Genomic DNA, 23,597 nt, shown 5'->3' on the forward strand with positions numbered 1-23,597 from the left:
AAGATGGTGTACTAGAAAGCCAAAATCTTTCTTTCCCAAAAAAGTTTTAACATAATTTAAATATTTCATATGTTTGACAGATCTTTGAATAGACAAAGAAAATTGTTCTTATTTCTACCGCGTAAGTAGGTAGGTAAAGTACCAGAGCATTCATTACAGAATAAATATGACACATTTTCTTCACAATTTTATATTGAATTTCAATTTGCCAATTCTTAATAATCTCATATTTTTCTAAACGGCTATGTATAAACGTTTTCCTCGGCATCATAATATAAACTACGCATTTAGGAGTCAATGTCCTCAGCATTGATTGTCAAGTTCATTAGAAAGTGAAAGACTAGAATTTTGTTGTTATCGACTGGTTGATTTAAGTATGGCTCTAAAAAATGTCGTGCTACAATGAATTCGCAAATATTTCCGAGATTAAAAAAGTAATATAAATCAAAAGTCAATGTCAAAGTCATACCTAGTTTATTTCGTGCTCAAGTGAATATACTATTTCATCACCTTGACTCGATATTTTTGTGAAAAATATTGCCCATTCAGACGGGAATGTTTACTAATATCACCATTTCATTGTGGTCCAAAAAATTGATTCAATACGGACCCTAACATTCAATTCAGTAAATATTTTGTGACGATTTCAAGGGGGAAAAATGTCGATTACTGATAACAACACTTGTATGATTACTGTGCAGGTCAGAACACTCTGAACAAACACTACGATATATTTCAAAAGAATCCCTGTTATTTTGTTGTTTTCTTTCCTTCATGTTTGTATATCAGTTTTCTAGAAGTATGGAAAAGCAAAATTACTTTTGAAAAATGTATGTTGAAAAATTTGAGACTTTTCTCCAGACTCTGCAATGTTGTAATTAGATTGGACCATCACAGTTATTTCGGTGATCACATCAAGGTCAAGGTTGTGTAAACGGAAGCCTATATTTTTCTTCATGTATTTTAAAAGAGTAGAAAGTTTCACTTCTGGACCACCTCGAAAATTATGACATTCACTTCGGCCTTGGAAACCATGTGGATCTATGATCATTGATGTAATGATCAATGTTATCATTGAATAACCAAAGAAAAGTGTATTTTTCTGAAATTAATTTTTCTGAAATGTATTTCTTGAATGTTTTTCCTCTGTTTCTATATCTTCAGGACAACATGTTTGATTTATTCTGATTCCCATTTGCGTTTATTACTATTGCAAACAAAAACCAATTACTGATGAAAATTTAGCAGTATTGCCCTACAATGAGCAATTTTCATTCGCTGAATGCATTGAAATATGGCTATGGTTTCAAGCTGAGGGTGATTTGAAAATAATCAAGTTCATTTTCATTACAGGCGCGCATAAAAGAATAGGGTATTTCCGGGAGAGATGGCTCCCTTTGTTAAAGCGTCAATAACATCAAGATTACATTTGGAAAATTTATTAATAGAATAACAATAAAATAAACATTAATTTTTTATATCGAATACACTAGTTATCGTCCAAAAAAAAAATGCGAAAAACTGCAAATCATCAGATAAAGATGACAAACGACTTCTTTCATTGACAGTTTCAGTTTTCATAAATTTTACTTGTGTCAGCTTATTCTTTTTCTTTTTGGTCTTTACCATTTCTTTACTTTTATTTTCAACTTATACCACTTTACGTTTCTCTATATTTTCTGAACTAGTTAGCATTGCAGCCGGTTGTTTAGATCGTTTTTGTGCTTGTTGCCTTACAGATGTAGAAGGAATTGGAGAAATGTCTTCAAAAATGTTTTAAGGAGTTATTGTTTTGTTTATTATTTTTGTAGGAGTCTGAACTTCAAACGGAGTTTTTTTTTGTTTAAGGATCTTTAGATGAAATGAACAATCGATTGATGTTTTCACCAGGCGAATTTTGACCAAGGTTCATTATAGGATTGATATTTATTGCATCGGATGTAATTTTTAACGAGTCTTCAAGATAAGCATAATCTGGAATGGCTGCAGGATTTAAAGGGTATATCCCGCAAGCTCTAAAACCCGATATTTGCAGACTTTAGCCAAGCTGTTATTATTAATTTTCCAAATGTTAATCTGCTGATTTTTTTATGAGATTCATTTGAACAAAGGAACTGCAATCCTATGAAAATGAAGTATACACTAGAGAGCCTTTCAGGAAATCCAAAAGTCAAGAATTCGGAAATGTCTGTAATGTACGAATTCAAATTAAGGACTGCGATGCAAAATATCATGGACAGACAAAAATATGTATTAAAATAAGATATAAGGAACAATCAGCATACCTTGAATATGGAATACCAGAAAAATCAGTAATCGCTTTTGCAACAAAACCATTCCATAGACAACAGGCATATTGTTATGTTTACTTATGCCTACAAGAGTGTAAAATAAGTAAACATAACAATATTATGATAACGATGGTGGACCAATACCTAATAGTATATTGTATAGCTTGTTAAAACAATATTTTAATTATTACATTTACCTAACTATTACATAAGGACACATTGTAAAATCAATTTAAGACTAGTAGATAAGGCAATATTGTGGAATTAATTTAAGACAATCAAGACGCAAGTACCTAGAAGAGGTATCTACGGCAGGGGTCGAGAACTATCGATAGTCTTGACCATCGATAGTATTTGATAGTTCGACCTTCGACTATCGATAATTATCGACAGTTTTCAATAGTGAACTTTTTTTTAAGTTTTCTTTCATTAAATAAATTGAAATAGACAGTCTATGGAAGCAAACAAAAATATGGAAAACGATTCAAACTTTTTTATTAAAAAAATGTAAATTCTTTCAATAAAAATTTGTCCATTTTGATTAAACTTACAAATTAAAAACCGAAAAAGATTAAAAATAAAACTACAACTGAAACAAAACAAACCATAAAATATAAAATGTTAACATTCGATGACTGGATTAACTGGTGACTTTTTCTTCTTTTCTTATCCTATAATGACAGATGAAACTGATGAAAGAAGTTTCATCTTTCTCTTCTTTTCTCACTTTTGTTCTAAATATTGTTATTTTCTACTCTTTTTTTCACTTCTTTCATTGTGTCATTTATATCAACGGTCAATATCAAGTAAAAAATGTCAAGATACGTTGACATCACTCACATAACACAACTATCGAATACCATCGATAGTCTAAAAATATAATCGATAGTTGAAACTATCGATAGCGCCATCGATAGTTCTCGACCCCTGATCTACGGTATAAATAAGGATAACATTGTAAGTATATTTAGTTTAATCTTTCTCTTGAACATGATCACTTGGTGATCGAAACACGTGTCGAGGTGTTAAAATAACGGCCTGGTGTTAAGAAAAAACTCCAGTAATATTCACTACTACACCAAAGGTTTCAAACAGTGCATCACAAGTATCTCTGTTATCACCTACAGTGGTGTTAAGATATATAAAGTCTAATAGTATCAATTATTTTCAATTTATTGCATTCAATTGAGAATGTTTCGATTGAAACTGCCAGTAACGACAGTTAAAAATGGAAGTGGTGAAAAAAATAGAAAGTTGTGAATGATATCTGATTCAATTCCCTAACGAATGTTTGGAGTACAATCTGAATAGAAAGTGTTTCTGTATGATTCAATGTTAAAGGTAATTCAATACTAAAGTAGTTGTTCCCAAAGTATTTTTTCTTTCGTGTAATTCAATGTTCATATGAAGGTAGTTGTTTTGAGTATTTTGAAATTAATTGCTTTCTTCCTTTCTTTGGAATATTTCCACATTTTTCTCACAAAAATGAAGAAGTAGAAAGCTTGAACATTTCTCCTTATTGTTGAAAAAGATGTTCATCTTATAAAATAAAGTTGTGGAAGGTGGAAATACCCAAAGAAGGTCAATAAAAAAATTCTATGTTCTGTAAAATTAACACCTGAAATCATTGCCAGTTCCATTATCATATAACTTAACCTACTTCTATATCGCCAAAGAATGTTTAGAAAATCGAATAATCGCGAATTATCATATAACGTAACCTACTTTTTATCGCCAAAGAATGTTTGAAGAATCGAATAATCGCGCCCATTCTTTTTTTTGTGGATAATATTCTAATTTAGGAAGTTCCAATTTTTTTCTATATTTTTGACGAATATTTTGTAGCGTACAGTACTTGAAGTACTTGAAGATTATGATAGTTTCAACACGTTATCCTGAATTCATTGAAAGATTGAAACGGATTAATGTGGATGAATTCCACATTGATACTATTTAGTTTTTGTACGGCATGAATTCCATATATTTTATTTTTCAGTGTTACTATCTTCATTCAGGTTTGAAGGCCGTTGTAGTTTGGAACTGCATCATAAGGTTTCGCCAGCACGAGTGGCTGGCTTCTTTAGAGAAGAAAAGTTAGGATGCAGTTCCAAACTACGGCGGCCCTCAAACCCGAATTAAAACAGTAACACTGAAAACTCGGCCAGGAAAGCCATAACGAATTTATATTATTTTTTTTTTATGAATGTTTGTTGTCGTGTTGTAGAATTATTCTTCGTTATACAGAATTCAGTGATATTTGTATTTGGAAAAAACATCTTCACAACTCGATATTCACATACCACTACAGCATTCATTGATACACAAATCAATGGTATTTTAAACTCGATATTGTCATATATAAGGTACAGAAGGGTATACGTTAGATGGAATGGTGTTGATTCGGACGTGTTTGACACCTCACTTGGCGTTCCGCACGGATTCATTTTGGGGCCATTAATATTTCTGCTATACATTAATGACCTGCCAGAGTATATTGGAACATCCTCGATTGTACTTAATGCTGATGACACATCGATTTTTGCAACAGAAAATTCTCCTGAAGAGATCGAAGAGAGGCTGAATTTTACCAGCAATAATTTTACAATATGGTGTCATGATAATAAGCGTGTCGTGAATGCAGAAAAATCAATATCAATTGAAGTTTTTGGTAAAAAAAGATTTATCAATCATATACAGGTTTTAGTCGATAATGTCACAATTCTTCCAAGTGAAACAACCAAATTTTTGGGTGTTCACGTTGACACTAATTTATCATGGAAATTTCATTCAAACCATGTAATTGAAAAACGTAATAGCAGCTTTTATGCACTATTGAAACTACATCAGGTTTTGGATGTAAAATCTTTTATTAACATGTATTATTCTATGGTTCAATATACACTCTTATACAATGTACAATCCTATACAATCTCCCCACATCTTGTGGGGAGATTGTACAGAAGCGGATTGTGTTTTTATAGCTCAGAAAAGAATTTTTCGCCAAATTTTTAATCTAGATAGAACCGAATCATGTAGGCCCTCATTTAAACAAAATAAAATTTTGAATTTCCCAGCAACCAATATCCCACAAGATCAGGAAATTTAATTGAAATCAAACAACATAGGACTTCAACCTATGAAAATTTTCCTTTTTTGGCCGGAGCAAAACTTTTCAGTTGTCTACCTACTACTCTAAAAAATTTCTCCGATATCAAAAAGTTCAAAATTAACCTCAAAGAGTTTTTATTTGATCAAACTATTTATTCAGTGGAAGACTTCTATAAAAATGACCGTACATAATGTGTGTATTATTTATATGTATTTCAATGTATATTGTATATAAATAATTGTTTTTCATTTGAGGTAACTCCATTATATTTTATTCTGCATATTGTTGTTTCAATATACTTGTATTTGACGTTTTCTACATCGTAATTGTATGATCTAAAAGGAATAAACAGTATTATTATTATTATTTCTCACGTCTAAAAATGAATTACAATCAATTAATGTGGCATTAGGATATTTGTCTAGCGGCCAGTTTCATAATTTCCGTATACATATCAATAAATGAAACTATTTGTAACTGAAAATCTAGTCAGTATTATTAGAATTCATTGTCAAGATCGTGAACTAATATATTTCTGTCGCCAGTGCGCCAGCGGTCCATTTGATAGTTGACTATAATATCGTGTCAAAAAATAACATGCCACACTGGTTCTGGAATGATTTTGTATTTCACTTCAGCTATTTATGATATGATTGTTGAAAGTAAGTTTTTACTTTGAGAGTGAAAAAGTTTGCGAAACGAGAGTAGCGAGTTGAGCAATTTCACGAACAAAATAAAACTTACTTTTAACACAAATCATACAAAGTATTCTGTATAACTGTGCTGTTTTCTTATTGACATAGATAACTTCGATATTTCTATAGAAACACATTTTGAAATCTCTTGACAGTTAACTATTTTCATGTTTTCGCATTTTCTCTGAAGTGGCCGGGTCAGGTGACGCCGAATCACCTGGTTACGAACAAACAGTACTGTTTTCAGCTCACGCGTTTTATTTAAAGGCATATTCAAAGTTCTTGCTGATGTTTAATGTCTTGCATAGTGAAGAACGATATTGACGATATTGAAGAGGCTGCGATATTCAATTGAATTGTTACAACAAAAATCGGCTCAGCAGTACGACATCGCACATATTAACTTTCTCAGCTAATGTAAACTAATGTAAACTGATGTAAAAGCCAAGGGAAATTTCAGCGAAACCGTATTCTTAGCCTATCTAGAAGCGAAATAAAAAATTTGAAACTCGTCAACTTCGTGGAGCAAGTTTTCAATGATAAAGTGCGCTTGTTAAAAATGATATTAATACAAGCAAATATTTCAAGGTGATAGCTTTCTTAAAGCGGAAAAATGAAAGTTATAGGCCCAAAAAATCAAAAACTCCTACGTTTGAACAAGTCCAGAGGTTTATGAATGAAGCGCCAGATGAAAAATATTTGATGATAAAAGTTGCTACTATTTTCGGAATATATGGAGCCTGCCGGCGTGAAGAGCTGTGACATTTATCAATAGAAGACATTAAATTAATGAATAAATTATTGATTGTTCAAATTCCAAATACAAAAACGAAAATAGGTCGTTCGTTTTCCATAGTTGTAAAAAACATAGACTATTTCAATAAGTAACCCTCAGCTACAACAGTAGGTGAGGGTTACGTCGATCAAACTATTTCTAATAAAAAGGCTATTGCTGAAAGAATGATCTCAACAGCTAGCATCAGGTTACAGTATGGTCCTCTCCACTTCGAAAATTAAATGTTAATGCTCATAAAATTGTCAACTCAACTAGTTCTAATATATTACAAGGCTCTTCAACATCGCCATGTATTGATATCAGCAGTTGTTCTAATTATTCATTCCATATTAATGTTCCTAAATAATAATGTAATTAATGTGTATAATATATTTGTAACAGTATTCACTTATCTATATATATTGTTCATAACAAAACTTCCTTGAAAATTAAATATATATGTTTTGTTTATTGCTATTTTGTTGAAAAAAATCGTGTTTGAAAATACTTTTAACACTAGTGATAAAAATATTTATAACAGGCTACTTTGTAAACATAATCTTTCAATACTCTTGACAGCCATCAAAAATGTCACTTTTAATGACAATTGTACAAAAAATATATATCATAAATCATAGTCAATGCCAGAGTCGCAATATTCAAATTAAAATTATTCATTAACCATATGCTTCCTTTTCACCTGTAGTGTAGTCTCGCAGATTCTCTGAAATACGACCAGTACCAGTTCAGATTAGTTCTTTCGAATGTGTCTCAGTTCAAGGTGAGCAAAAACGTTAAACGAAAGGATCCTTGTTTTTGAGAATATACTTCAATTGGGCGTGTTTTTAATTAGCTTGTTTGAAATGTCCTCACATACAAATATCGAAGGCCAGTGATAATACCGACAATAATCACTTCAGAGACAAGTATGTTTCCAAGAGCAATGTTGTTAACTTATTTGATTTTGAAAAGTGTGGCCGAATACAAGGTAGGTCATAATAAGACTAGCAGATTAAAATTCTGCGAGTAGACACAGGATTGTTGGCTTTGTGAAATATAAAAAATACTTACACCAAATGGGCTAGTTAAAAATTAAAATAACATAACATAATAGAATAGTACAGCGAACGTATCACGAGAGGCAGCACTAGTAGTAAGGACAAAGATAAACTATTCACATGTAAAACAATGTTATTTACGTAATATTTACGTAAAAATATAAATCTGATATAAAAAATTATTTTGTGCTAGTAAAATTCCAACAAAGCATTGCTGTTTTGCGAATTGTACGTCGGATAATCGATATCCGGAAGAAAACTTGTTTTCCATACCATTTATAAACACTCATATTAATAAGGTTAGATGTAAGAAATGGATACATGCTTCGAGAAGAGTGGATTTAACAGTGCAAAAAATAAATAAATATTCATATGTATGCTCTTAACATGAAATGAATAATAAACTTTTCATAGTTAATTACCATTGATTAGAATGAGATTTAACCTCAATCGTTTATTAAACTATATTAATTTATTATATTCAATTAAATTTATTCCATTACCATCTATATTTGATTCATATTTCACTCGGAAATAAATCTGAAATTCATAATTATTTTGAATTTCATTTATTACAGTTTGAATCTACCGCTACTCTTTTACTATAGAGTCTGTATACCAAGCTGTCTATTGATTCACATTTTTTTCCAGTTACTTTAAAATTACGGCATGCAAGCCAACGTTTTAATGTTACAACATTGTTATCCTTTACAGTTGCAAATTTTAGTTTTGCTCCAGGAACATCTTCTTGTGTTGGAAACATTATTTTTTAATTGTACTTTACCACATGTTTATATGAGGATTAGGCAGTGTTTGTTCCTACCGAACTACTAGCGCTGCTAGTGAGTGATTTTTCGTACTTCAGGAGAAAGGTTCATTACAAGAACGCTAATTTGTAAAAATGCCAATATTTGTGTCCTGGGCTAAAAATTATTCAAAATGAAGAGGTGAAAAAAAATCTACTATGACTGAGAAATCCAGCAAGTTGAAATTGATCAGGCAGAACGTAAATTTTGAAACAGGTGGACGAACAAACTTCTAACATGTTAGATGGCATATGACATTTGACGTATGCCATCTACCATGACTACGAGGTGCCTTGAAAATTTGACGATTGAAGTCATAAGCCACGAAGAGTGGGGAATGATCAGTCATGCCGAGGTCTGGGGATTCCACAATGTCTCAAACGAAACCGGAGACCAATGAGAAATGAAGAGTACTGGGTAAATATACATCTGATCTCCCTCGGCAACACCTTGTATAAAGAAATCGTTCAAGAACAGAACTGAACTAATGGATGAAGATAAATCATTTTATATTCAGGAGAACATGAAACACATCCAACAAACTTGTAAAGGGGACACAATTGTTGAAATGTGTGACATAAAAAGATAGGGGTAAAACAATAGGTCATGAGCTGCGGTGTTGTCTGCAGATTTGAAAAAAAAAGACAAGTCAGGCGGCTTCCAAGTAACAGCAAACAACGATGTTACCTGAAACTGTTTTTCAGAGTAACAGCAGGAAAAACTATAGAACCACGAACAAAAATGATCTTACAAGCTGTAAGTTCAATTCACAACCTAAATTTTGATTATACTGAATAATCCCGGCGCGCACGCCAAATCATTCACTTTTATCGGCAAATTTTTGATGCTTTGGGTTTACATTACTACATTTTTTTTAGAGATATCTAATTTCGTTGAATATGAGAAGTTTCATGCAAAAAAATAACTTCACACAGGTGAAAAAGCAGTTGAGTAGTTTTTCCATTAAAAACAAACAAATACACAATTTAAGAGTTCATAGTTTAATATTGATATAAGTTTACCAGAATACATTCACTGTAATATAATTTTTCCAGTAATACGTAGATATACACCACAAAATCAAATCTATTCGAACAATATTATATACAAAATAGCATATGGTCGTATTTAATCAAACCACAAAAAAAATAATTAAACAGTAATACTAATAAATAATTATAATAATGAACTGATTTCATTCATTATATGAATTAACGTTTTAAAAATATGCAATGGAGTGGAAATACTATATCCTTGCCTCTCGTGTGCACCTACCAGTTTGTAGGTGCGTGTGGCAGATACTCGACGATAAAACAACAACTAACTCAGCTTATGCCGCGAAGAAAGCTGAAGTAAAACTATCAGGCAACTGTGCAACGTCTTTCATATGAAAAAAAGGAGAAATTGATTTCATTCGTTCGGCCACCAATAGACCGGTTTCAGAGCACATGCTCGCCGTCAGTACCGAGAAGGTCATTGCAGACAGAGTGAACCGTCTGAGTATCCCAAAATCAATTCCAACTAGGCATTCGCTCTATCTGCAGTTGATTCAGAACGGAAACAAAGTTCGGAGACAAAGTCGGGGAAAAACTACACAAACACATACCTCGGGGTGGGAGTCAGAACGATTACATATCTTCCGGGGAGGTGCATATAACATGCTCAAGTTTAGGTGAAAACACCACACTCTTGTCTCTCATGTGAACCTACGATTTTGTAGGTACGTGTGGCAGATACCTGACGAAAAAGTAACAACTAACCCTGCTAAAGCCGCGGAAAAAGCTGAAGTAAAACTAGCAGGCATCCGTGTAACGTCTTCTATTTGAAAGATTCGTCGCAAGTAACTTCCTATATATGAAAAGCAGAAATCAATTTCATTTGGTCGGTACGACCACCGATAAACCGGTTTTGGAGTACTTGTTTCTCGTCAATACTGGGTGGGTCATTTCAGTCAGAGTAAACCGTTTGAGTAAACTTGTAGACTAAGCCCGCAGGTCCTGATGGTTTTACTTCAGCTTTCTGCGCAGCATTAGCTGTTTAGGTTGTTTTTTCGTCGGGTATCTGCCACACGCACCTACAGAGTCGTAGGTTCATATGAGAGGCAAGGGTATGATGTTTTCACCTGAACTTGAGCAAGTCATATGCACTTCTCTGGAAGATACGTGATCATCATATCAGGCTGAAACAGCTGTCTACCTGTGGCCTTGAATTGAAGTCAATATGGGAATGATCCAATTAGTACTTATCTATTAACCTTTTGATTTTTATGGAATCATTTTTCAGCAGCTTGACTGCATTAACCTTTCTGGTTTTCATATCATTTTTAAAAACATGTGGATTCGTTTTCCGATGACATTCCAGGATAGCTTCCCAAATTTCTGCTCCCGCAATTGTCGGTTGATTGGTCAAACCACCAACACTGACATAAAAACTTGGCAAGTTGACTTGGGTGTCACACCAATAGGTGGTTACACTTATTTCTCGATTGCGTTAACGCAGTTATTTTTATCAAGTATTTTTCTTGGTTATTCACATTTTGTCTTCAATAGAGGATCGCCTGCCCGCTACAGACGAAGCCCAATAGGCTGAAACAGCTGTCTACCGGTGGCTCTTAAATTGAAGTCAATATGGGAATGGTCAAAATAGTAGTATATATGGTTGAAGGACAGTCTTTGCCGACTAGTTAGAAACATAACTCAGGAACTATCTTTGGGTGATCAGCAGAACGGAAATGTACTCTTATAACACAAGTTATTTCAATATTTCGATAAAGTTCATTATCATCATCAAGGAAGAGCTACAAAAAAGTTATACAATAATATAAAATTTGTCACAAAAAGGCACAACTTATTGTTAGTGAGGATGCCCGTGTCGAAGAGAATTTTACATTCAACCAGTTGAAACATGCCAATAAAATAAAACAAGTCACCAAATTGAAAAAAGTTTGACCCCTCGCACAGAGAGAGATGATAATACAGTTGACACTGACAGCTGTCATGTGATTCAGTTTAAAAAATCGTTTGTTTGTATGGGACAAAAGAGAACAATTATGGTGCAAGTGTGATTAGAGTCATCTGCTGTTTTGTGAGATTATCAATGAGGAAACCTTATGTCAAATACATGAAAAAGTGTTATTGAAATGAAGGTAAAGCCCTGCCTTAGGGAGGTTGGAGATTTGATACATTTTTAAAATTTGTTATGAGTTAAGTTAAGGAGAATTCAGCATTATTGCTGATTTGGAAATCATGTAATTTTTTTATCAATATTAAGTAGAAAGGCATAAATGTCGCTGAGGTGATCAATATCTGATCTTCTGTTGAGGCAATTATTTGATTGTAATATACATGCCATTTCCAAAAACAACCTTTTGAAAATATTTCTATCAATTGCTAAGATTTTGGTTGAATTATAATCCATGATATGACCTCCTTTAAAAACCTGATTGCTGAGAGCACATCTCTCAGGATGTAATCTACTATCACTTTTGTGTGAAGTGATTCTATCTTTGAGTAGTCTTGACGTTTGACTAATATATTCATCACTACAATTCAAACAAGGTATGGAGTAAACTAAGTGAGATTGAAAATTTGTAGGAGTTTTATCCTTAAGTTTTAAAAATAATTTATTTATGGTTTTAATGGTTCTGAAGGCTTTTTTGACATTTGAATTTTTTAAGATTCTGCATAACTTTGGTGTCATATCACTGATGTGCGGTAGAGAGGTGAGAGAGGTGACTGTAGGAATTGGAGGTGGATTAGTCCCAATTGTGATATTATTTGATTTTAACGGATTTCTATCCAACTGGTTGTTATTATCAAGTTGAATGTCAATGGATGACGTACTAAATGAGATCTTCTTGAGTATGGGATTTTCAAATCAGCAATAATGATGAATTCTCATTAACTTAACTCATAACAAATTTTTAAAATATATCATTAGGTTTTCTCATTGATAATCTCACAAAACAGCAGATGAATCTAACCTCTAATCACACTTGCACCATAATTTTTATCTTTTTTTCACAGTTCAACACAAACGATTTTTCAAACTGAATCACATGACAGCTGTCAGTGTCAACTGTTTCATCATCTCTCTGTGTGGTCTACTACAGCTACATGGCTTTTACCAGTATTTTATAATTTCAAACCATATAACGATATTATTATGTAAATTTAAATAATATTCCTTATTTCAGTGAGAAGTCAAACCTTTTTCAATTAGGTGACACTTGTTTTATTTTATTGACATGTTTCAACTGTGTAAATGTAACATTCTTTTCGACACGACCATCCTCACTAACAGTAAGTTGAGCCTTTTTGTAACAAATTTTATATTATTCTATCACTTTTTTGTAGGTCTTCCTTGATAATGATCTTTATCGAATATTGGAATAACTTGTGTTATTAGAGTACACTTTCTTTCTGCTGATCACCACCACTACCAAATTTATCAGAAAATATAAAAAATATTCTCTTCAAACACAAGTATCAAGTAGTGTTCATAACCATTAACTTACTTACACAGCTCTACACCCCCTTGAAATGTAAAACCCCAAAAATTAACAACTCTAATCTCATCTATAGTATCCCATGCAATGACTGCTAGAAATAATACATAGGAATGTATATATATACACACATCGGAAAAGTCTAGGGATATTTTTTTAAATGGCAATATTTTTTTTAGATCGCTTTAGGGAAAAAAAAGTTGACGGGTGATTATTAAACGAATGTAACTTACAACAAAATTTGTTAAATGGTCAAAAATACTGAGTGCGCATATAAGCAAAACTAAAAAAAATATGGCTCTTCTTTGGCACCCCGAAAAAAAATCATGATGAAAAAAAAATTGGAATCAGTAAAAAGTATGGCCTCCACGCTGGTTTATTACGGCCCTACATCTATCGTGCATCGACGAAATGAGATTGTCAATGTCTTGTTGAGGTACATTTGCCCATTCAGCTCATCAACTCCTTCGTTGATGAGCCAGTCAGTCACTAGACGCGCGACATGTGGACGAGCATTATCGTGCATTAGGTGGAAGTTTTCACCAACAGCACCAGCAAACGGACGGACAATAGGTAGAAGAATGGTGTCGAGGTACTGTTGAGCTGTGAGGGAGCGATTTGGAAAAACGAGATCGGTTCTGCCGCCGATCATGATTCCGCCTCATAGTATTACTGTACCACCTCTGTATGTGTGGACTTCCTGGAAGTGTCTCAAACGTTCATTATTTCCAGGTCGTCTCCACAGTCTTATTCGATGAGAATCTTGATGAAATCCAAATCTGGATTCATCTGTAAACAAAACTGTGGCCCAATCATTTGCATTCCAGTTTTGATGTTCTTGACATCACTCTAATCTTCTACCGCGATTGCCTCTCGACAAAGGTGGACATCTAAGTGGCCTTCTGTTGTGGAGATCTGCTTCATGCAGTCGATTTCTGACAGTATCACGACCAATGGTTACCTGGTGCGTCTGATGCAACACGTTAACCAACTCAGGTGCTGTGATTGTCGGTTGTCTTCTTGCGGTTAAGACCAAAAATCGGTCTTGAACTGCAATTGTAGCGCGTCCTCGCCCTGGATGTTGTTCGACTGGACTGCCAGTTGCCCCAAACGAAGAGCTACATCATTTTGTCGCATGCCACCTTGAAGAAGCCCTACAGCTCTATTCATCTCAGCAAATGGTAAGTGATGGCGTTCCATGTTAAAGCACAATACTTCTAGTTTAATTGCTGAGCAAGAACTGCATAGAATGTACAAACTCGACACTTTCAGATTATTCATTTTAGCCGAAAACCTACAGTTTGTAAAAAACTTGATAAAAGATTAGTTACCGTTTTTGCAGTCTTTGTTCAACCCATAGAAATCTACAGGGTGGTCGAGTGTACCCATTTAATCGAAATTAAACGACCTCATGCATTTATTTTTATGATATTTGGTATGTTATAAAAATATCCCTAGACTTTTCCGATGTGTGTATGTATATATATATATATATATATATATATATATATATATGCAGCAAGTAAATGAGTACTCTTTTAAGTTAGTCCAAGCTTTCGGAAAATTTTATTTCCATCATCAGGGAAACTACAATAATATAAGTTTTAAGGTAAAATCAAAAATATTAATTGTTCATGACTTACATCTTATGTGAGGATGGTTACATTGATGTTGAAGAAAAAATGTTGATACATTAGAGAAGATGAAACTTGATACACAATTCTAAATGCTTGAGATTATTTTTTATAAAATATTGTTATTCGTCAGACCGTTATTCATACCATGCGTGCAGGATTCAAATGAACGAGTCTGAGAATAGAACGTTAAAATGCCAGAGTGACATCTGTCAATTGATAAAACTTATATACTCTCACTAGGAGTACCAAGTGTACTCTAGTGTATAATGTAAAATTTATGTTTGGTAAAATTGTTATGAAAGATTAAATTTAAGATATATTATACAATGGAATTGTTTAAATTGATATTGTTTTTGTAAAAGCTTTTATCTAGAGTCAATAAGTAGGAATAAATTTCACTCAAGTGATTAATGTCTGTTTTTTTATTCATAATAATGTAAAAGCTTTTATCTAGAGTCAATAAGTAGGAATAAATTTCACTCAAGTGATTAATGTCTGTTTTTTTATTCATAATAAAAAAATAGACATTAATCACTTGAGTGAAATTTATTCCTACTTATTGACTCTAGATAAAAGCTTTTACAAAAACAATATCAATTTAAACAATTCCATTGTATAATATATCTTAAATTTAATCTTTCATAACAATTTTACCAAACATAAATTTTACATTATACACTAGAGTACACTTGGTACTCCTAGTGAGAGTATATAAGTTTTATCAATTGACAGATGTCACTCTGGCATTTTAACGTTCCATTCTCAGACTCGTTCATTTGAATCCTGCACGCATGGTATGAATAACGGTCTGACGAATAACAATATTTTATAAAAAATAATCTCAAGCATTTAGAATTGTGTATCAAGTTTCATCTTCTCTAATGTATCAACATTTTTTCTTCAACATCAATGTAACCATCCTCACATAAGATGTAAGTCATGAACAATTAATATTTTTGATTTTACCTTAAAACTTATATTATTGTAGTTTCCCTGATGATGGAAATAAAATTTTCCGAAAGCTTGGACTAACTTAAAAGAGTACTCATTTACTTGCTGCAATACCCCACTATCCAATAGTTTTTATTCTTAACTAGTCAGCAACGACTACCCTTCCTCTATATATATATATATATATATATATATATATATATATATATATATATATATATATATATATATATATATATATATATATATATATATATATATATATATATATATATATATATATATATATGTTTATATGTATATATAATATGTATATTTAATATGTATATTTAATATATGTATATATATATGTATATATATATATATAATATATGTATATATATATATATATATATATATATATATATATATATATATATATATATATATATATATATATAATTGAATAACGAAATTGGTTAGCTTCCTGACTATATTATCAAAGGGGAGCTGTTGGAAGATAGGTTGCACTATATTGTTTACTTGAACTATACCTGCGTCTCAAGTGTCTTAATTAATAAATTTCACAATATTGCCTTTTTCACTTGTCTTAATTAATTATTTAATTAATAATTACACAATTCTTATGTCATAATCAGGAATATCTGATACTTAAAATATCATTTCAAAAAGCTATATAGTATACTATTAGGTATTGGTCCATCATCGTTATTCATAATATTATTATGTTTACTCATTTCTACAATCTCTCGCCTATTGTTATTAACTTATCAAACTACAATGAACTAAAGTCAATGGAATGGTTTTGTTGCAAAATATGTTGGGCGACTGCTGATTTTTCTGGTATTCCATATTTTAGGTGTGCTAAGTGTTCCTTATATCTTATTTCAATAGATCTTTTTGTCTGACCATAATATTTTGCATCGCAGTCCTTACATTCAATTTTGTGAATTACCGACTTTTCCGAATTCTCGAATTTTTCCCTTGGATTTCCTAAAAGGTTCTGAGTGTTTCTTAACTCAAAAACGTTAGTGTGAGCCCATCTATATATATAGGTAGCATGTCGGAAAGTAACCGTTATCTATTCGATACTGGAAATGATTGTTCGAATGTGTCCATTATTTAATGATGAAATGTTAATTGCGGGACAGGTCAATGATACTTCGCTTGGAAAGTGTTTTGAATTCGTATTCAATTCGTCAAGGCGGAACATGCATGCAAACTAGCCAACGTGAACGATGTGTTCTGCTGATCTTGATCATTCATTCAATGCGATCCACATCACTAATGAATACGGAATATTTTTGTTTTTCCTTATTCTATTTATTTTAAGTATGATAAATATACAGTGCCACCATTGAAGTGCGCACCATATGAAAAACTTTTTTGTCGAAAAGTTTCAATGAAGTTCAACTTCGGCATTTGTTTGTGCTTTATATTTAACTCAAAATAATGCGGCCAACTGCGACCCACTGACGTTCAGTGTTTGTCAAATTCAACTTTTTTTTTTATTGAAAAAGTGCATTTCTAGATCGAATTTAACAAAAAGTTACTTGAAAAAGTTGTGTCTACGGCAATTTCATATCCATATGCCAAATTTTATGCAACTAGGATAAAGTTAACGTTTTGCTTATTTGTGACAGATATTCCCTTTATTTTAAAAAACAAGTTCGGTTAATTGTCATCAATTCATGTATACATAACAAACTCATCATGGAGTTTAACTTTTCTGATACATTTTTACTGATACGGATATTTTTAGAGAGAAATTAAACATTTGCTATAAAATTTTTAACATGACTGGTGCAAAGTTTCAATTTTAAAAGTTGAATTTGACAAACACTGAACTTCAGTGGGTCGCAGTTGGCCGCATAATTTTAAGTTGAATTTAAAGCACAAACAAATGCCGAAGTTAAACTTCATTGAAACTTTTCGAAAAAAAAGTTTCCCATATGGTGCGCACTTTAATGGTGACACTGTATGTTAAGGAAAGACACTTCATTTATTTGGGACCAGCTCCTGAAACTACTCACAGAATCAACTGTATACTTGTTCATTGAAAATAATATGTTCATTTCCCAACATTTGTCCACTTACCATGACTATGATTATTTTTTCAATCGCTCAGTATCCTTGTGTTGTAAGGGTAAGATACTCTACACGTTTTACAATCAAACATGTTACGAAACTACACATATATAGTACACATCATGGCATATGCTAACATCATGTATGATTACTAGGTTATTTTTGTTTAATATATTCGCTATCTGAATGGTAAACTGAACTCTCCATTCACTACTGCAGAGGACATATGTTTTGAAGTTCTGGAATACTTCCATTTCCGTAAACCGTTGTATGATCAGAGTTCACACGACAACAAGTTTCAACACAATCAATTTTATGTGATGTTATTCTGCCTTTCAAGAGTATTGAATTTTCTCTGTATACTCTGATTGATGCAAACTTTAGAAATAATTTTAAACAGATTTACAAAAACGCAACACGTGTTTCGCTACACAATTGCTTCTTCGGGCATCGTTCCATAGTACGAAGGTGTCGTCAACGTATCTCAGGCATTTTCTCTTAGATTTTTTATTTGATTGAATTTTAATTATCAAGTGTCACGTTTCAATAATCTCATTCGGTATCGGTAGTCTTTCATATAATATTGTTATATAATAAATATTTTATCAAGGAAGAAATTTTTCTATCGATCAGAGTGCTCTGGCTAACCATGAGAATAAGATGACAGGAGTTTACAGAAATGTTCATACATAGGTAATATTCATGAAACTTCACATAAAATAACTCATGTTATAACTCAGTTTTGATAGAAGATACACTCTATTGATACGGTTTAATTTTCAAGTTCCATTTACTTTCCGAACTGTCGATGCTCGTGTTTTGAGTATACATAAGTACGTAAGTATATCCAAAACATGAGTCATCATAAATCATATGCGGGGGTTTATAGCAATAGTTAATGGGGAAGAACAACAAAGGACACAATTCCAAGTTGGAATAATATTTGATTTTTTTTTCATGTTCCCTTTCTACGATTCAATTCTGGAATAGATTATTTTCAGTGAATACATTCGCAATGAGTAACTAAAATGTTACATCAAATTAGAACACATCTCTGTTTTTGGGATCAGCGGAAGAATATTTTTGATGGTGTCCAGCACTTTACAAATATAAACTTCGCCCTTTATTTTCATTGATATTTAGGATAGTGATCAGTATTTTTTATCTAATTTTTTTGTATATATTCATTCGAAAGTAATAAACACGATTATTATCATTATTATTATATACCTTTGAGGATGTGATCATCGAAAATACTTTTATCACAACTATTCCTAAATTTACTTTCCTGCAACAAGATGCGCATAAAACACTATTTCAGGAACAGTTACGAGTATATCGTTTTGTGAATTGTTTTCCTGACTAATTAGTTCTCTTTCAGCCGATCACGTTCTACCCAAAATTGAGCAAGTAGTTTCAATTTGTTTTCTAGTTAGGTTTTCGTTTTTGAAGTGATAACTTTTCATGGAATTGTAAACCGCTTCGTTACGTAACGCGTTGCGGCCCCAGTCTGTCTGGTTTCCCTTTCTCTAACCACCAAACACGTTTTCGTCTCGAAATGTTCAGTAGAAATTTTAAGAGTGTCAGTTACTGTACCGAACATGCATTTACGTGAAGCTTCAGAACCGTTCTTGATACAATAAACATTGCAACTTGAGTTTCTCAAATTCTGTTCGGTATTTTTACAACTATTTTCTTGTATCTGCGATTCTTCCTTCGATGGAGAATACTTCTGAAAGGTCGATAAAATACTATTCAATGATAATTTATTATTTTCTGTCACTGCAATATTCCTCATTGAGAACTCTATATTGGATTGGGTGATATCATTAATTATTGAATTTTGCAAGGTTGATTCTGTATAAATGATATGACAATTATGTTTTATAGAGACAGTCGAATTTATTTCTTTTAAAAAAAATTATTGATCCCATTACGTGTTTTCAAAGATTGTAAAACACGCAGTTAACCTCAGTTTCTACTGCTACGTATTCATTTCACATCGGTTATAAAGAGATATAACGTCAATAAAACTGCTATAAAGAATTATTACCCGAATCTTTCATTGAAACTTATATTCTGCACTTTTGAAAATTTTTTATGTAGTGGCATTAACAAATATGTACAACAAGCAATCTTCTGAAGTTACTGGAACAGATCCGATTTTGATGTAAATTTTTTCTAGTATTTGATCATTTATATAATAATATCTTTATTTTCAAACAATGAAGTTGTACAAAAATGTTATCGCGGTAACAGTACAAGATGTTTTTTTTAAATAGAACACAAGCACTACAGGAAAATCCTTAAGCTGCTCTCAGAGCGGTTTTCCAGATGAAAGAGTTATTAAACAGTGAAGTTCCAGGTTATTGATTTGAACCTCAAAACGATGAGCATTCACAGTCCGTCGCGTATTGCTGATATGTACCGCTCTTGGTGGAATCAAATGTGCCAAGTCACTCGAACATTTCCCGTAGAAGTATCTATAGAAGGGAGACAAATCTCCAAACTTTCTTCAATGTTCTAAGCTACCAAGGTTACATGTGATGTTCGCGCCTCCAATCAGGCGGATGGCTCTTTTCTGGATGGAATCCAGCAACTTCAAGGTATGCTTGGGCGCGAAGCTCCATACATGAGAACATTACTCCAAAAAAGGTCTGATCTGAGCTTTATAAAGCATCAAAAGTTGCTGAGGTGTGTAGTTTTCTGGTTCGGAACAATGTTCCAAGCTTTTGAGAAGCCGCCTTCGCAATTCCAGCGACAAGATTGTGTCAAGACATATTGGTGTCCATTTTAACCCCCAACAAGATGTCTGACCTGACATTATTATATCTGGTTATTTTCACCCCAATTCGAAATCACTTCTAGATCATCATTAAAATATTCAACCTTCTGCTGCCGGTGAAGATGTGCTTCCGTAGCCGATGGCATGGAATCCAAACAGAATGACAAGAAAAAAGTGCTGTCGTCAGCAAAGCAATATATTGGATTCTTGGTGTTTACCAGTAAGTCATTGATATACAATAAAAAGAGGGTTGAAGACAATATGGATCCCTGGGGAACACCTGCGTTGATGGTGAAATTATTCGAGAGATATTCATCAACGGCGACTTACAGGGAACGTTCTTTCAAGAAGCTGAAGAGCCATACACAAAGGATCCGACAAGCCATAGCATCGAAGTTTGGCCAGCAAATCCTCATGCCAAACACGATCAAAGACCTTAGATATATCAAGCGCAAAATTCATAAAAACTTATGGCAGTTTTTGATTGAAATTCATGAAGAATACAAAAATACTACAATATGGACTTGAAAAAAATTATGATGGGGTGGCCCTGAGTTAACGAAACGTCGTATGAAGCATATATTGAATCCATATTGTAGCCTTCATGAAGTTCAATCAAAAATCTTCATCAGCATTCTTCAATATTAAATTTTTTTCAATCATTCAGAGAATGGCCCACGGTAACATCATTGCAACATTGCATTATGAAAAAACCATTAATTTTACCTACATCGTATATTTTATCCTCAGCAAAAAGTGTGAACTGGAATCATCACCACCCAGTTTTCTCAAAAATTCAGAATTGCAAAGGTTTTTTCCAAAAAAATTGTTCAAATTATAAGAATAACACTAACGTTGGAATTGTTCCTGATGGATATAATAATCGATCATTTTTTCGAAGCATATATTATGTTTCTGGAGAAAAATTTTTAGAAAATACCCCCTACCTTCTCCAAGTGATTTTAATGAATTAATTTAAAATTGTTGTACTTGTAAGTAAACTTTTTTATATTATTCAACTACATCTGTTGTTTTGGGAGTTTTCACACTATACATTCCCAGCCATGAAAGTCTTAACTACTGCACGTAACTTCTAATCATTATTAGGAGTTTCATAAAAGCATTTCCAATCGCTGATATTACATCCAGTGAATGCAGAAATGAAGAAGAGGTGATTAGCATGGATAATGGTTCATTTCTTTTTTTTTTTTCAAACCACATTGTGAAACATCATGGTCGAGTGGTTTCAAAATGCATTCCTTTGGCATCAGTGCTGAAGTTATCTGTACCACAACATATCAATATCTTCTGCTACAAATTCATCATTGAATATTACTATCTGTAGATAATTGTTGAATTGAATTACCCATATCATCTTCTGCTTGACTCAAATCAATATTACTTCCGACCAGTTTTTTTTTTTAAGAAAAGTAACAAACCTATTTGAATTTTAGCTGTTTCCTATAAATTCCTCTGAAGTTTTATTTATCTATTCTTCATATGAATGATCGATTGTACCATGTAGGTACAATTGTACCATGTTATTATTGTGTATGTTTTCTATAATGTTATCCAATCTGAAGAGCCTTGGGGCAAATGTCTTGAAGCGAAACATCGGTGTATACCAGTGAGGGTGACAGTGTTCCATGTAAGTGCAATTTATTACCATTCATTCAAAGTAGAACTCATGTGAATGATATCTGATTTTTATTCGACAACGAATGTTTGAAATACAAACTGAGTAGAGAAAAGTTTCTTCTGTATAATTCAGTGTTCATATACAAGTATTTGTTTCGAAAGAATTTTTTTCTTTCGTGTAATTCAATGTTTATATGAAAGTAGCTGTTTCAGGAGGACTTTCTTTACAGTTTGTGTCTGAAAGTTACTTCTTTGTATGATCTACACATCCATGTATAGAGTTACTTATTTTCAAATTGATTACTTCCTTCCTTTCTTTAGAAGATTTCCTCATCCCATTTTTTTCTATCAAGATGGAGTAGTAGAAAGCCAAAAACTTTCTTTCCCAATAAATAACTAGTTGTTGCACGCAGCTTCGCCCGCATAGAATTTGGTAGTTGTGGTACTAATTAGTACTATATTGCTGTATCGCTGCTGTTCCAATGTTTTGACAGAATCAGTATCAACGAACTTAGTCGTGCGCAGCGTTATAGAACAGTGCTTTCAAAAAATTATTCTTCAGCGCCATCTAGTGGCGAGTTGCAGAAAAATTGATAGCCTATAAACCTTCTTTATGAAAAATTACTCATACATGTCAAGTTTCATCACGATCGGTTGAGCGATGTAGAAGTTTATCACTTACCAACGAACAAACATCAATTTTTATATATTAGATAGATAGTGTCCCCGCTTCAAAAGATTTATGTTATCAAATCATATATAAAAATAAATATTTGAAAAAACATTATAATAGAAACTGTTGAGTAAAAGTTCGTAATGAGATTTTTGGAGGAACAAGCTCACACATCATGTTTGAAATTTGGGGTATATTTTCCAACACAATAGTACAGCAAATTCTCATTTGAGTGGTAAAGTATTTGGCATTAGTATGAGGTCGCCAAAAATCTATTTAATTTTTCCAATGTACGGTCCAACAATTGGGTTGGATATTGGAAATACTCTGATTATCATTATTATCATTTTCCTGGAAGTTTGAGCTGGTCGGGCCCTTTTCCCGAAGCTCCGATACATTCGTGGCCACACTCACACCGTGAGGTAAGTCATCATTGGATCCAAGAATCCTATGCCATAAGCCTACAACAACTTGCTTTCGAAATTTGCGGCAACAATTTTTCATGATTATCATTCTTTGGATGATTGTTGCGTCTTCTTCATCTTTACCGCTCTTTTTTTTCTTTTTTTTTTAATTTTTCTTGT

At 32.6% G+C, this 23,597-nt stretch overlaps 1 protein-coding gene across 2 annotated transcripts in view; it reads left to right on the plus strand.

Annotated features, from left to right (window-relative positions):
* Positions 1-23,597, plus strand: part of LOC111504423 (Epidermal stripes and patches) — a 159,091-nt gene that overhangs the window by 44,229 nt on the left and 91,265 nt on the right. Inside the window, exon 1 of one of the 2 annotated variants that reach the window (XM_074184390.1) lies at positions 7,620-7,651. The exons of the other annotated variant lie outside the window; for it this stretch is intronic. Coding sequence (XP_074040491.1) covers positions 7,635-7,651 — 17 coding nt within the window. The 5' untranslated portion in view covers positions 7,620-7,634. Of the gene's footprint in view, positions 1-7,619; positions 7,652-23,597 lie in introns of those variants that run through there. 2 annotated transcript variants of the gene reach the window in all.

This window comes from Leptinotarsa decemlineata, unplaced genomic scaffold (genome assembly GCF_025532065.1).
Source record: "Leptinotarsa decemlineata unplaced genomic scaffold, Ldec_3_MD MMD2_P_RNA_scaffold_2, whole genome shotgun sequence".
NCBI lineage: Eukaryota > Metazoa > Arthropoda > Insecta > Coleoptera > Chrysomelidae > Leptinotarsa > Leptinotarsa decemlineata.